The sequence below is a fragment of the Chiloscyllium plagiosum genome, chromosome 5, assembly GCF_004010195.1.
Source record: "Chiloscyllium plagiosum isolate BGI_BamShark_2017 chromosome 5, ASM401019v2, whole genome shotgun sequence".
In the NCBI taxonomy this organism is placed as follows: Eukaryota; Metazoa; Chordata; class Chondrichthyes; order Orectolobiformes; family Hemiscylliidae; genus Chiloscyllium; species Chiloscyllium plagiosum.
In genome coordinates, this window is record NC_057714.1 from 101,361,259 (window position 1) to 101,376,638 (window position 15,380).

The 15,380-nt window shown below is 41.3% G+C and overlaps 1 protein-coding gene across 2 annotated transcripts in view; it reads right to left on the reverse strand.

Annotated features, from left to right (window-relative positions):
* The window catches only part of ube3c (ubiquitin protein ligase E3C), a 177,268-nt gene that overhangs the window by 7,070 nt on the left and 154,818 nt on the right, over window positions 1–15,380 (reverse strand). For both annotated transcript variants that reach the window (XM_043690704.1, XM_043690705.1), the window contains exon 23: window positions 5,715–5,845. In XM_043690704.1, coding sequence (XP_043546639.1) covers window positions 5,715–5,845 — 131 coding nt within the window. The remainder of the gene's footprint in view (window positions 1–5,714; window positions 5,846–15,380) is intronic.

The window sequence follows — 15,380 nt, forward strand, 5'->3', positions numbered from 1 at the left end:
GGAAATAATCACCAACGCATCCACGATTTCCCGAGCTACCTCCTTCAGTACCCTGGGATGTAGATCATCAGGCCCTGGGGACTTATTAACCTTCAGACCCAACAGTCTGTCCATCACCAATTCCTGGCAAATATAAATTCCCTTCAGTTCAGGTCCTTCAGCCACTGTTACCTCAGGGAGATTGCTTGTGTCTTCCCCAGTGAACACAGATCTGAAGTACCCATTTAATTCCTCTGCCATTTCTTTGTTCCTCGTAATATATTCCCCTGTTTCTGTCTTCAAGGGCCCAATTTTTGTCCTAACCATTTTTTTGCCTTGCACATACCTAAAAAAGCTTTTACTGTCCTCCTTAATATTCTTGGCCAGTTTACCTTCGTACCTCATTTTTCCTCTGCGTATTTCCTTCTTAGAAATCCTCTGTTGTTCTTTAAAAGCTTCCCAGTCCTCAGTTTTCCCACTTATCTTAGCTATGTTATACTTTCTCTCTTTTAACTTTATATGTTTCTTTACTTCCCTCGTCAGCCAAACAAACTGTTCACACAAACTGGCACAAATATAAGGCTATGTTTAATGTACATGAATATATTCCTAACCAAACAGAGGCCATAACTTCAAAATTGTGATAGAAGATACAAATTCTCATATTACACAACAGTAAATTTCAAGAGATGGACTGGGGTATGACATAAAAACAGCATGGATGTTTGTGCACAAAATCTTTAAAGGTGGCAGAACACGTTAATAAACCTGTTGACAAGGCATAGAATCTTTGTTAATTTAAACACATAAAATCACTGAACAGAGTACAGAAGGTCTATTTATGTGTTGTCTTTCCAAAGAAGCAATTAATCTAGTGCCGCTCCTTTGTCTTTTTCCATTGCCATGCAAACTGTTGGTTGTCAGATAATGAAAGATCTCATTTTCATTTTAAAGACTAAAGTGGTTTCCTCCACCACAGCATAAGGATACAAGGCAACTATTTAGGACTGAGATGAGGAGAAATTTCTTCACCCAGAGAACCGTGAGACACCACAGAAAGCAGTTGAGACCAAAACATTGCAAGATTTGAGGAGATAGATAGATATAGAATTTGGGTCTAAAGGGATCGAATGATATGGCGGAAAAGCAGAACAGGTTATCGAGTCGAATGATCACCCATGAATGTGATGACTGGGAAAGCAGCTGCTTGAAGAACCAAATGGCCTACTCCTATGTTCTATGTTTCTATTCTTAGCCACTTGCTGCATGAAAAAGATTTTCTTATGTTGCTGTGCACCTTTTGCAAATGACTAAGTCTGCATCTTCTAGTTCCAACCAAAGGGAACATCTTAACCATACCCTCTCAGTTTAAACCTAATGATTTTGAAAATCTTGATCAAATTTCATCTTGAATCCACTTTTCTTGCAAGAAAACAGTCCCAATTTCTCTACATAACTGAGGTTCCTCATTCTTTATCTAAGTTGGTGGTTCAAGCTATGGAAGGAGTGGAACAGACTGATTCCTGGGATGGCAGGACTAACACATGAAGAGAAACTGAATCAGTAGGACAATATTCACTGAAACTTAGAAGAATAAGGGAAAATCTCAGAAACATAAAAATTCAAATAGGACTAGACAGGGTTAACATCGGAAGAATTTCCAAATGACTGGGGAGTCCAGAACCAGGGGCCTTCCGCCTCAGAATTCTTCAACCCCAGGGCATCAATGTAGACTTCACCAGTTTCCTCATTTCCCCTCCCCCCACCTTACCCCAGTAAAGGCTTATGCCCGAAACGTCGATTCTCCTGCTCCTTGGATGCTGCCTGACCTGCTGCGCTTTTCCAGCAACACATTTTTCAGCTCTGATCTCCAGCATCTGCAGTCCTCACTTTCTCCTGGATGTATCACTACCTGGTATAGCAACTGTACCATTCAAGATCCGAGATGGTTACAGAGAGGGTGAACTCAGCCCGGACAATCACAAAGGCCAACCTCCCATCTATAGAATCCATCTCCCAGGCCCGCTGTCAAGGAAAGGCCACCAGCATTCTCAAAGATCCATCTCATCCTGGCAATATTTTTCTAAAACCTCTATCATTGGGGAGAAGTACGGAAGCCTGAACACAAACCAGCCGGTTTCGAAACAGTTTCTACCCTACTGTTGTTAGAATACTGAATGGACTCAAACTCTTAATGTTCGCCTGTATCTGTGTTTTTGTTATTGCCGCTGTTTACCTATTATTTACTTACCTATGCTATTTAACAATGTGATCTGCCCGAATTGCTCGCAAGACAAAGCTTTTCATTGTGCCTCAGTACACATGACAATAAGTTCAATTCAATTCAACAGCAGAGCAAGCCCAAGGGGCCAAACGGCCTACTCTGGCTCCATGTTTGTTTGTACATATATTTATACTGTAGGTTTAAAATTTAAGATTTCAGGTTGGCACAAACAAAAGTACAGTGAATTGCTAATAGGATAGTGAAAGACTTCAGAAGATAAAGGCAGACAGATAGCTGATAAACTTAACACCAAGTAGTGCCCAGTACACTGAGAAGAAGAACAAAGAGACAACATAAACTAAAAAGAGGGTAATTCTTCAGACAACAATATTGGGAGTTTCTGTAACAGAGATCTGATGGTGGATATATCTGCATAACTTAAACATTTCAAGGTGGGTGGAAAAATAAGTGTTGTAAAGGCATTATGGATTCTGGGCTCTATAAATAATGGCCAAGAGTAGAAAAGCAAGAAATTATGATGAATTTTAAACATGCTAGAAATCTGAAACACAGTGCTGGAGAAACTCAGAAGGTCTGGCAGTATCTGTTAAGCAGCATTAACCTTGAGCCCAGTGACCCTTCGTCAGGGTTACTGCACTTGAAACATTAACTGCGGTTCTCACGACAAAAACTGAGATATTTTGTCCAAGGACATGACGACTTTAGAGAAAGAGCAGAAAAGTTTTACGAGAAACATTTGAAGGTTGAAACACTTCAGTTAAATAGACAGATTGAAGCAGGTGGCATTGCTGTCCTTAGCGGAGGTCTGATAAAGGTGCACGGCAATGTAGGTGACTCTTAATTGTGCTCTGAAATGGCCTAGCAAACCATTCAGTTCTTCAAAAAGAAATTTGCATTAAATGTGACATCGCTGGCAATGCATTGTTGCCCATCCCTAATTGCCCTTGAAGTAGGCAGGACAGAGGTGGAGTGGTAATCTGATTTATTATTGTTATATGCGCCTAGGGACGGTGAAAAGGTACCTTTTGCATGCAGATCATACCATGCACGGTGAATTAGGGTAATAGAACAGAGCAAGGAATACAATGTTATGGCTATAGAGAAGGTACACAGAGACCGAGGTCAACATTAAATTTAAAATTTGAGAATTCCATTTAGATGTCTTGCTAGCAGCGGGGAAGAGGCTGTTCTTAAATCTATTTCCAGTTGATTAGATTACTTACAGTGTAGAAACAGGCCCTTCAGCCCAACAAGTTCACACCAACCCTCCGAAGAGCAATTCCCCCCCCCCCCCCCACAGACCCATTGCCCTACATTTACCCCTTCACCTAACAGTACGGGCAATTTAGCATGGCCAATTCACCTAACCTGCACATTTTTGGACTGTGGGAGGAAACCAGAGCACCCAGAGGAAACCCACCCAAAAACTGGGAGAATGTACAAACTTCATACAGATAGTTGCCTGAGGCAAGAATTGAACCTGGGTCTATTTGTATGTGTTTACAAACTGTTTACCTTCTGCCTGATGGAAAAGGGTGGAAGAGAGTATGACAAAGTTGGAAGGGGTCTTTGATTAATGTTAGTTGTTTCCCCAAGGCAGCAGGAAGTATAGATTGAATCATTGAATGGAAGGCTGGTTTACTCGATGGACTGGGCTGTGTTCACAACTCTCTAGTTTCTTATGCTCTTGGGCAGAGCAGTTGCCAAACCCACTCAGTAAGCATTCTATCCGGGTGCATTACAATGGTACATCTATAAAAATTGGTAAGAAACCTTGTGGACATGCTGAATTTCCTAAGCCTCCTGAGCAAGTGGAGACATTCTTGTGCTTTCTTGACCATTGCGTTGAAATGGGTGGACCAGGACAGATTGTTGGTGATCATCACTCCCAGAACTTGAACATCTCCACCTCAGCACCGTTGATGCAGACAGGGGCATGCCCTGCACTCCACTTCCTGAAGTCAATGACCAGTTCCTTCATTTTGCTGATATTTATGGAGACATTGTCAGCTTTACACCATGCCGCTAAGTACTCGCTCTCTTTCCTGTATGCTGTCTTGTTGTTGTTTGAGATTTGCCCTAGCAAATAGTGTCGTCAGAAAACTTTGAAAGAGTGTTGGGCTGAATTTGGCCACTGAGTCGTGGTTGCAATAGGAGTATAGTAGGGGGCTGAGTATGCAGCCCTGCGGAGCACTGGTGTTAAGGATTATTACGGAGGTGATGTTGTCACCAGTTCTTACTGTTTGTGGTCTATGGGTCAGAAAGTTGAGGATCCAATTAGAGAGGGGGGAGCTGAGACCTAGGTCTCAGAGTTAGAGATGAGTTTGTTTGGAATTATGGTGTTGAAGGCAGAACTAAAGTAGGAGCCTGATGGAGGTATCCTTGCTATCCAGATGTTGTTGGGATGAGTGTAGGGCCAAGAAGATGGCGTCTGCTGCAAACCTGTTGTGCAGGTAGGCGTATTGCAAAAGATCAAGGCAATTTGGGAGGCTCGAGTCGATATGAGCCATGACTAACCTCTCAAAGCACTTAATTATGGAGGTCAGAGCCATCCGGTGGTAATCATTGAGGCATGTTGCATGATTTTCTTTTGGTACTGGGATAATGGTGGTCTTCTTAAAGCAGATGGGGATTTCCAATCATCAGATGTCTGTGAATAGTCCTGCCAAATGGTATGCACAAGATCGGAGTGCATTGCCAGGGACGACATCTGGACTGGTCACTTTCCGTGGGTTGCAAGACAACCAATTTAACGTCTGCAGTGGTGACTATTGGTAGAGGTGCCATTGTTTCATTGTCCTCCTGTTCAAAGCGAGTATAGAATGCATTGAGCTCATTGGGAAGGGATATACGGTTGCCCACGATTCTGTTTGACTTTGCTTTATAGCCTGTTATGTCATGTAAGGCTTGACACAAATGACGGGTATCTGTGTGGTTGGTCTAGGTCTCAAGCTTAGTTTGTTATTGCCCCTTGGTATTCTGAGGCCCCTATGAAGGTAATATCATTAGATATGCAATCCAGAAACCCAGGCTAATAATCTGGGGATATGAAATGGCCTCAAGAGCAAATCAGTTCAAGGTTAATTAGGGATAGGCAACAAATGCTGGCTGTACCTTACCAGTCTCACACACAATTCTCAAAAGAATAAAGAAAAGATGCTCCCAGTCTCAAAGACCACCACTGCTAAAAGGCAATAGAAGTTGAGGAACACAGATTATATTGTCATGCTATAGATTATATAATTGAATTCGTGTTTTTCTACTCTAATGTGCATTAATAGGCACATTGTGTTATACCATTTATATTTTGCTGCTGAGAACAGGAAATCAATCCTTCTCAACGTTGCACTTTAATTCAGAAGTTATTCATGACTCGTGCGGAGAAAGACATGTTTTTGTATTGCTTATGTAAACATTTAAAAACATAGAATTTGAATCCCATCTAAATATTCAGAAAACAAAACATACAAAATATTTCTGAATTCTGTACCTTAAATCCCAGCAGAGGGGGTCGAGAGCAACTGGTGACAAACTTCAGCAACTTGCGCTTTTCATCATTCGTGAAATTCTCCACCACAATCCAGAATATTTTAATGACTGCATGGTCTGCTGAATAACCACCTAAAAAGAAAGGAAAAGCACAGACAATATTCAGAGATACCTCTCAAAAGTCTGATTTATCACAAAATAATTCAGAAGGGACGGCATGGTGGCTCAATGGCAGCACTGCTGCCTCGCAGTGCCAGAGACCCAGGTTCAATTCCACCCTTGGGCGACCGTCTGTGTAGAGTTTGCACATTCTCCCCGTTTCTGCATGGGTTTCCTTCAGGCACTCTCATTTCCTCCCACAGTCCAAAGATGTGCAGGTTAGGTCGACTGGCCATGCTAAATTGCTCAGTGTCCAGGGATGTGCAGGTTGGGTGGATTAGCCATGAAGTCGAGGACTCTATGAAATTAGCAGGCATTTGAATATGGTTTATGAAAATACTAAAGCATATAATGACAGTTCAAAAATCATTTTCTGGAAAGTCAAAAATCACCCTGATGGAACTTGGGTCAGGTTAACAGCATCTGCTGCTTATAATGCATTATACAATGCAAAACATTATGATGTCCAGTTTCTTCTGAATTTATGCATAGATACAACTGTAATCTCAACTCAAACCATTTCTGTGGTGTAGCAGATTCAAAGTTATTACAATACTCCAACGTCTCCCCACATTTTATGTTCGTCCATCAAACAACAGCCAACTACAAAATTGTCTGTGACCCCCAGCACTCAAATCTGAGTATGTGTCAATTATACAGGTTTGGGAGATCTCAACATTGCAAGTGCAAAAAGTGACTTTTAATTGCAATCTTTGGCATTTTTATTTATCCTGTGATATCTTGAGTCTCCAGTTTCTTTCAATAGATACATAATCTTACATAAATTACATTAAACCAGACAAACCTTATGCCTAATACAGATTTCTAAATAGTTATGCCTGCTATACATAATAATGGTCAAAGTAATTGATGCGGAGTTTAAGAAAAAAAATTGTTCACAGATTTAGAAGTCACTGGCTTGACCAGCATATATTGCTCCAAGATGTTGATCCAGAACCACAGAAGGAACAGTGAAATATTTCCAAGTCAAGATAATAAGAGATTTGTTAGGGAACTTGCAGATGCAGTGTTCAATGCATCCGCTGCTTTGGTCCTTCTGAATGGTAAAGGTCATGTTAGGGTGCTTGTCAAAGGTGCCCTGAATTATTGCAGTGGATCTTGTAGACAGTACCCATTATTCCTTGTGCACTGGTATTGAAGTGATTGAATGGGCGGTTGAAAGTGGCAGAAGGGGTGCCAATCAAGCAGGTTGCTTTCTTTCTGGATGGTGTGCAGAGGAAGATTACTATAATAGTACAAGATACCATAAAATCTTGTAGCATTTTATATGGCTAGTTCAGTTCAGTTTCTGGTCCATGGCCACTCCCTCCTCCAGAATGGTACAAGTGGAGAGGTCAGTGATGGAAAACCCATTGAATGTAATTGTTATATTTGTAGAATCCCTACAGTGTGGAAAAGCAGGATATTCAGCCAATCGAGTCCACACCAGTCCTCTGAAGAACATCCCACCCAGACACACCCCTTAGACTATCCCTGTAACCTTGCAATGCCCATGGCTATTTCACTTAATGAGTGCATCTTTGGACAGTGCAAGGAAACACACGCAGACAGAGGGAATAGCCACCAGAGGATGGAATCGAACTAGAATCCTTGGCATTGAGAGTCATCAGTGCTAACCACTGAGCTGCCATTGAGGAGATTCTCTCATGAAGTCATACGCTATTGTTTGCCATTGAAGTGGCATGTAGCACTTGCGCTAACCACATCATCCTAAGCCTGGAAGTTGACCAGGTGTTGCTACACAATCATGGACTGTGTCAAAATCTGAGTCATGAATGGGGCCTAAAATTGAAATCAATATGCTCACTTCTAAACTTCTAATGGAGCGAAGGTCATTTATGAAGCAGTTGAACATGGTTGGGCCGAGGACACAGCACAATCTCTTGCAGTGATGTGCTGGTCTGGTTCAACTGACCTTCAAGCACAAACATCTTCCTTTGTGCTAGGTAATGCTCCATTCTGCAGAGTTACCCTCCTCATCCCCATTGACACCAGCTTTGCCAGCTTTACTCTCTCAAACATTGCCTTGATTCAAGGACAGCCACTCATCTCACTTGTGGAATTCAGCTCTGGTTTCACGTTTGGACTAAGGCTATAATGGGATCAGGAGTGAAGAGATCTGGGCAGAACTCAAACTCAGCATCAGCAAGCAGTTTTTGCTAAGCAAAAGCTAATGAAAGAGAATAGACTAGAGACAGAAAATGGGTTGAGTTGTATTCATTCTGCTATTTATGCACAGGACATACTTGGGCAGTTTTCAGGTCAGTATGCATTTAGTGTGGAGAAGTGCTCCCAAAGGTATGAATGCTTATAATAATAAAATTGGAAATAATGTTTAACCTGTGGTTGATTATGATTAAATCTGGTATAACTATATCATGTAAAAAGCTGAATATTTGGCAGAGAGTTTAAATAACCCTAACAATAGATTCAAATAAAATCACAAATGCAAATAAATTGCTCGAGAAATCAGCTGCATTTCTGAAGCAAATAAAATTGGGCTGCATTGCAATAATTTCAATATTTTTGTAAACCACCTTACAAAGATGCATATCCACCCAAAAACCTAACCAACACCTGAAGGCTGCACAGGCCACAAACCAGGAGAGCTAAAAGAAAAAAAAATGAATTCAATTGTTTGCTAAACTATTAAAAGTTGAAGTATCATGGAAACTTCACCCATGTCTTCACAGGAAGTTGCCAAGGGGAAATAAATGCTGAATATAAAGAGCACATAGGACAGATCTTTGGGATACTGAAGAGTAATGGTGCTTGGGGAGAAATGGAAGGTATTTTGTCAAAGGTCCTGTGGGTGGCAACAATAATACTTTTAATGTAGAAATACAGCTTTGCATGCTTGACAGAAATGTTACAAGTGGAATAAATTTTAATATGTTCTGTTCTTCAAATATGTTAACTAAACATTAGTTTTCATTTAGGAATTCATATTGCAGGTTATTGTGTCAAACGAATTAGCACTTGCTGGTTGGTACTATGGGAGATGGTGAATGCAGGGTTACAGGGATAGGGTGGTTGAGTGGGGTGGGGGAGAAGAGTCTGGGTGGGATGCTCTTCGGAGGGTATGGATGGACTCAATGGACCGAATGACCTGCTTCTGCACTGTAGGGATTCTTTGATGCTATAATAACAGCTAACTTACTTTAATAAAAAGGTAGATGCATATGTTTACAATGATCATGTTACAAATGGTGGAAACAGCTGGAAACAACAGCATTACATGCAATATGATTGCATTTTGTTGAATGCAAATTGTAAATACTGAATACTGCCATGCAACATGAAAACTTTATTTAATTTTTATTTAGCATATAACATTCCAAACTTAACTTCTGAAGTTTTGCAAATTAGGAGGTGGATAGGTGTTATGATCAAATGCTAACTAAAGGTCATGTGAATTTGTGGCGATCTGAAGCACGTTTTATTGTATGATTTATGCAGACGGTTAACATGTTTTAATATTAATTATAATTTTATCATCACTTGGGATTGAAATTTTAAACACAAGATAATTATAATATTTATCACCAGGAAATATTACATCTCTATTCAGGCAAACAAAAAGAAAGTGCAGCTAGATAGTCCAATTTTACACCATTGAACTCTAAAATGAAATGCTATTTCTGGAAAACTTTTGTATTCATTATTTTTTTTAAAAAAAGAGACATATTGAACTCTAAAATGAAATGTTATTTCTGGAAAACTTTTGTATTCATTATTTTTTTTTAAAAAAAGAGACATATTATACAGAAGCTTAAATTTTGCTTGCCAGAACAATGCAACAACTTTCTTTGGCTGTCCCCACACATTGCTATTTTTTAATGTATCATTACGACACACAAGGGTAGCAGTGCTTTGCAGATTAATGTTAAGAAAACACTTCTGTAAACAAGACAGTTTCAATCTTCAGCTAACCAGACCTCAGTCTCAGACTTGCCATAAAAAAGGATTTCAAAATGGTTGGCACAGTTATTTTAACCCTGACACTTAATCCATGGATATAAATCACTTGAAGGTTTCTTATTCTTCAACGATGACTTGAACAAACATGAAGGCAATAGTAAAACTAATTTTTTTAAAAAAATCTACAATCAAATTAGACCTCAGCAGAACATTATAAAAAGCTCATCACACATTATGATAATTAACTGACAACTGATCTAAAACTGCATTTTAAACTACAAATTAAATAGTAGGAACTAGTCATTCATTATTCTACCAAACTTAAGCACAAAGGCTTTGTTATGATTAAAACAGCAGGGTTGGCTGTTAGACCAGAGAAATCTATTGGCAAAGCTCATGTGTCAAGAAGGTTCAGCTATCTCCCAAATAATATTGGGCCACAAACTAATCAGTCACACCAGAAGCATTTAATCTGTTGACAAATATCTTTAAATGAGGTTTCTGAAATAAGATAAAATTAAGCTTTAAGTTTGTAAAGCATTTCTCCTCTTAATCCTATTTCTCCTCCCCTCTCAACATTCTGGGAAATACCAATGACCAGAAATGCAATCAGACTCACCATGTAAACAGTGATTGCAATGGGAGATCAGAAGCTAAAAATACTGCGATGAATAACCCATCTCCTGACCTCTCCATAGCCTGGTCCATCGCCTACAAGGCGCACATTAGTAGTATGATGGAAATCCCCACTTGCTTGGATGGGTGCAACTCCAACAATACTCAAGCAGCTTGACACCATCCAGGAAAAAGCAGTCCACTTGATTGGCACCACACCCACGAGCATCCACTCCTTCCATCACTGACGCTCAGTAGCAGCAGTATATACTATCTACAAGAAGCACTGCAGAAATTCACAAGGATCCTGATTGGCATTTTTGTCAGTATCAGTACTTCAGTATATCGTAGGGTGACCATATTTCAGTAGCTATGCTCAACATCTTGTATACTTCAGAAGGATTTATTGCACCAGTCTGTTTCTTGTCTTGAGATACCGGTAAGACCATACATACTGATTGACTTATTGTCACTTGTACCAAAATGTAATGAAGAGCTTTGTTTACACAGTACAGACAGATCATAGTAAGCAAGGATGTACAGAACAAAACATTTAGACAGAAGCATTTATATTGGCCATGCCTCCCATATCAACAAAGACGCGAGGTCCCTTTCACATGAATCACCTAAGTGCTCAAAGTAATAAAACTATACTTGGTCCATTCTACTTTCTTATCGACATATTGCTCCTTGGTAACACTCCAAGCAGGGCATAAGACATCTTCTATGCTCTGGTACCAATTCTACTAAATAGCTAAATCCATCTTTCCTTCCTGTCATCCATGCTCAGGGACAATGTAAATAGATCCTTCTCATCAAGTACTCTCCTGCCTCCCTAACATTATAATTTCCCTCTCCAAGCTTTCAAAGCACAGCAACTACCCTTACAAACTACTGGACTATCTACAATTGCTATACTTCTCCAAAGCCTTTAAATGTACTGTCGCCTCCCAAATCCAACCCCAACATTCCCCCAAGTTTTTGTCTGAATTTACCCAATGTTTTTGAACCAGTTACATCATTGAAAAGTCCCTAATCAAAGTCAAAAATTATATTTTTTTGAGAGGCATGGGTCCTTCTCAACCCCTCTGCACCCTTTGAGATGGTCATGATTCTTTTCCAAATCATCTTCAGTGCCCCTGTTCAACTCTTACTGAAGACAAACTGTCCCACAGACCATTATCTCTGGAGAAACTGCCTCTCTCTGCCATAAATCAGTGGTATTGTCCAAAGATATGTAGTGTATTGACAATTAGCTAGTCTTCCAACCACTCATCCATTACTTCTGTGCCTGCTAACAATATACCATAGGCACTGGACACCTTAACACAACTCTACCAATCTCTCTTCATGAGCTCAGTGAAAAATTTCCACTGGTTACATTTCTGAAAAGTGCAGAGATATGATACATTTTAATATTGCCTTCACATAGAAATAATGAAGATAGCAGGAGGCCATTCAACGCTTCAAGCCTTTTCTTTAATTTACTTGTAGGACATAGACACCACTGGTCAGCATTTACTGCCCTTCGAGTTCCCCTTGAGAAGGTAGTGATGTGCTGCCTTCTTAAACTGCTGCAGTCCCACAATTGACCCACAATGCACATAGGGAGGGAATCTAGGATTTTTGGTAAATTTCTCAAATTCATCTTGCAAATAGCAGAAAGTGGATGTTTGTGGATGTGGCACCAATCAGGTGGACAGCTTTGTCCTGGATGATGTCAAGCTCAAGTGCTGTTGGAGCTGCTCTCATCCAGGCAAGTGGGAAGCATGCCATCACATTCCTGACTTGTGCCATGTATTGGTGGACAGGCTTTGGGGAACCAGGTGTGAGTTATTCACCACAATATTCTTATCCTTTAACCGGCTTTTGTTGCCACTATGCTTACGTGGCTAGTTCAGTTGAGTTTGAGCAATGGTATTCCCAAGAGTGTTGATAGTGGGGGATTCAGTGCTGGCAACACCATTGAATGTCAAGGGAGTGATTTTATGCTCTCTTATTGGAGATCGCCATTGCCTGGCATTTGCATGGTACAAATGTGACCTACCATTTGTCAGCCCAAGCCTGGATATTGTCCAGATCTTGTTGCATTTGAACATGGACTGCTACAGTATTTGCAATGCTGCAAATGGTGCTAAATATTGTGCAATCATTGGTGAACTTCTGACCTCATAATGGAGGGAAGGTCATTGATGAAGCAGCTGAAGATGGTTGGGCCGAGGACATGACCCTGAAGAATTCCTGGCAGAGACGTCCTGGAGCTGAGATGACTGACCCCCTACAACCAAAACTATATTCCTATGTGTCAGGTATGACTCCAACCAGTGGAGACTTTGCCCCGATACCCACCGATTCCAGTTCTGCGAGGGGTCCTTGATGCCACGCACTGTTGAACGCAGCCTTGATGTCAAGGGCTGTCACTCTCATCTCACCTTTGGAATTCAGCTTTTTGTCCATGCTTTAACCAAGGCTGTATTGAGGTCAAGGCCTGAGTGGCCTGGCAGAACCCAAACTAGGCATCAGTGAACAGATTATTGCTGAGCAGGTGCTGCTTGATAGCACTGTTGATGACACCTTCCACCTTTTACTGATGACAGAGAATAGAGAGATGGGGCAGTAATTGGCCAGGCTGAATTTGTCCTGCTTTTTGTCAGCAGAACATGCCAAGGCAAATTTCCACATTGTCGGGTAGATGCCAATGCTGTTACTGGAACAGTTTGGCTAGGGGAGCACAAGTCTTCAGTACTGTTCCTGAAATGTTCTCAGGTCTCAAAGCCTTTGCTGCATCTAGTGCCTCCAACTGTTGCTCGATATCATGTGGAGTGAATCAAATTGGCTGAAGATAGGTACGTGTAATTCTGGGAACTACTGGAACAAGACGGGATGGATCATCCACTTAGCAATTTTGACTGGAGATTGTTGCAAATGCTTCAGCCTTATCTTTTGCACTTAGGTGTTGGGCTCCCATCATTGAGGATGGAGATATTTATGGAACCTTCTCCTCCAGTGAGCTGTTTAATTGTCCACCACCATTCATGACTTGTTATGGCAGGACTCCAGACTGTTGATCTGACCTATTAATTGTGGGATCACTTAGTTCTATAGGTCACTTGCTGCTTATGCTTATTGTTACATAAGTAACCCTGTTTGGGAGCTTCACCAGTTGGACACCTCATTTTTAGGTGTGCCTAGTGCAGCTTCTGGCATGCCCTTCCTGAACTCTCCATTGAACCAAGATTGATCCCCTGGCTTAACGGTAATGGTCGAGTGGGGAAGTTGCCAGGCAATAAGGTTGCAGGCTGTGCTGGAGTAGAATTCTACTGCTGTTGATGGCCCACAGCGCGTCATGGATACCCAGTCTTGAGTCAGATGTCACATGACATCAGGTTATAATCCAACAGGTTTGTTTGAAATCAAAAGGTTTTGGAGCATTGCTCCTTCATCAGGTGAAGTGGAGGGAAGTGCACAGGCCCAGAATTTATAGGCAGAGAGATAATGACAAGATAATTCCAGATAATTAAGACTGTCAAAAGATAAGTACAAATAGTGAGAGAAGAGCTGAATAACTAGTCTTCGCAGGTGGTCAAAAGTATCAGTGTGAGTAAAATCTCAATAGCAGAAAAGTTTGACCTATGATTCAACTGATTAAGGCTGAGAGATAACTACAAAAAGTCAAAAATAAGATGGCGCTAGAGACAAACCAAATGGCTGGAATAAAACAAGTTGGAAGAACTGCAGATGCTGTAAATCAGAAACTAAAACAGAAGTTAATGAAAAAGTTCAGCAGCTCTGGCAGCATCTGTGAAGAGTTAATATTTCAGGTCTAGTGACCCTTCCTCATGCTGGAACAACATAACGGGTATAAGAGTCGCATGACAAGGGTTTAACCAAACTAACAAATAATCCAAACTGTACAAACTAATTAAGATAAAGTGATAATAATAAATTATCAAGGTAACAATGTCAAAACAGAACAGCAAGGAAGATTTTACGAACAATATAGTGGATTTACATGTAGTGTGACATGAAGCAAAAGATCAGTTAAGACCATCCTCATGGGTACAGAGCTTGCTATCGGTTTCTGCTTGACAATTCTGTTTTTGACATGTATCTCAAAGGCTGCAGTGGAGGATGCTTAGCAAAATCAAATTGCTAGATCTGTTTGAAGACTATCCCATTTAGCATGGTGATAGTGCTGCACAACACGATGCAGGGTACTCCAAATGTGAACGCAGGACATCATTTCCACAAATGCTGTGCACAGGTCACTCTTTCCGATAATGTCATGTTCAGATGCATCTGCAGCCAGCAGATTGGTATACTTGAGGTCAAGTATGTTTTTCCCTCGTTTTGGATCCCTCATCACCTGCCACACATCCAGTCCAGAAGCTATGTCCTTTCGGACCTGATCAGCTCAATAAGTAGGGATTCTGGATTAGTGGTGCTGGAAAAGCATGGCAGTTCAGGCAGCATCCAAGGGGTGGGGTCTGAGGGCAGAGGTGCGGGATGTGGACGAGATGCATTGGAGGGCATCTTCCCACGTGGTTAAAGATGCCCTCCAATGCATCTCGTCCACATCCCACGCTTCTGCCCTCAGACCCCACCCTTCCAACCGTAAGACAGACAGAACGCCCCTGGTGCTCACCTTCCACCCTACCAACCTTCGCATACACCAAATCATCCGCTGACATTTCCGCCACCTCCAAACAGACCCCACCACCAGGGATATATTTCCCTCCCCACCCCTTTCCGCCTTCCGCAAAGACAGTTCCCTCCGTGACCACCTGGTCAGGTCCACGACCCCCTACAACCCACCCTCCCATCCTGGCACCTTCCCCTGCCACCGCAGGAACTGTAAAATCTGCGCCCACACCTCCTCCCTCACCTCTGTCCAAAGCCCTAAAGGAGCCTTCCACATCCAAAGTTTTACCTGCACATCCACTAATATCAT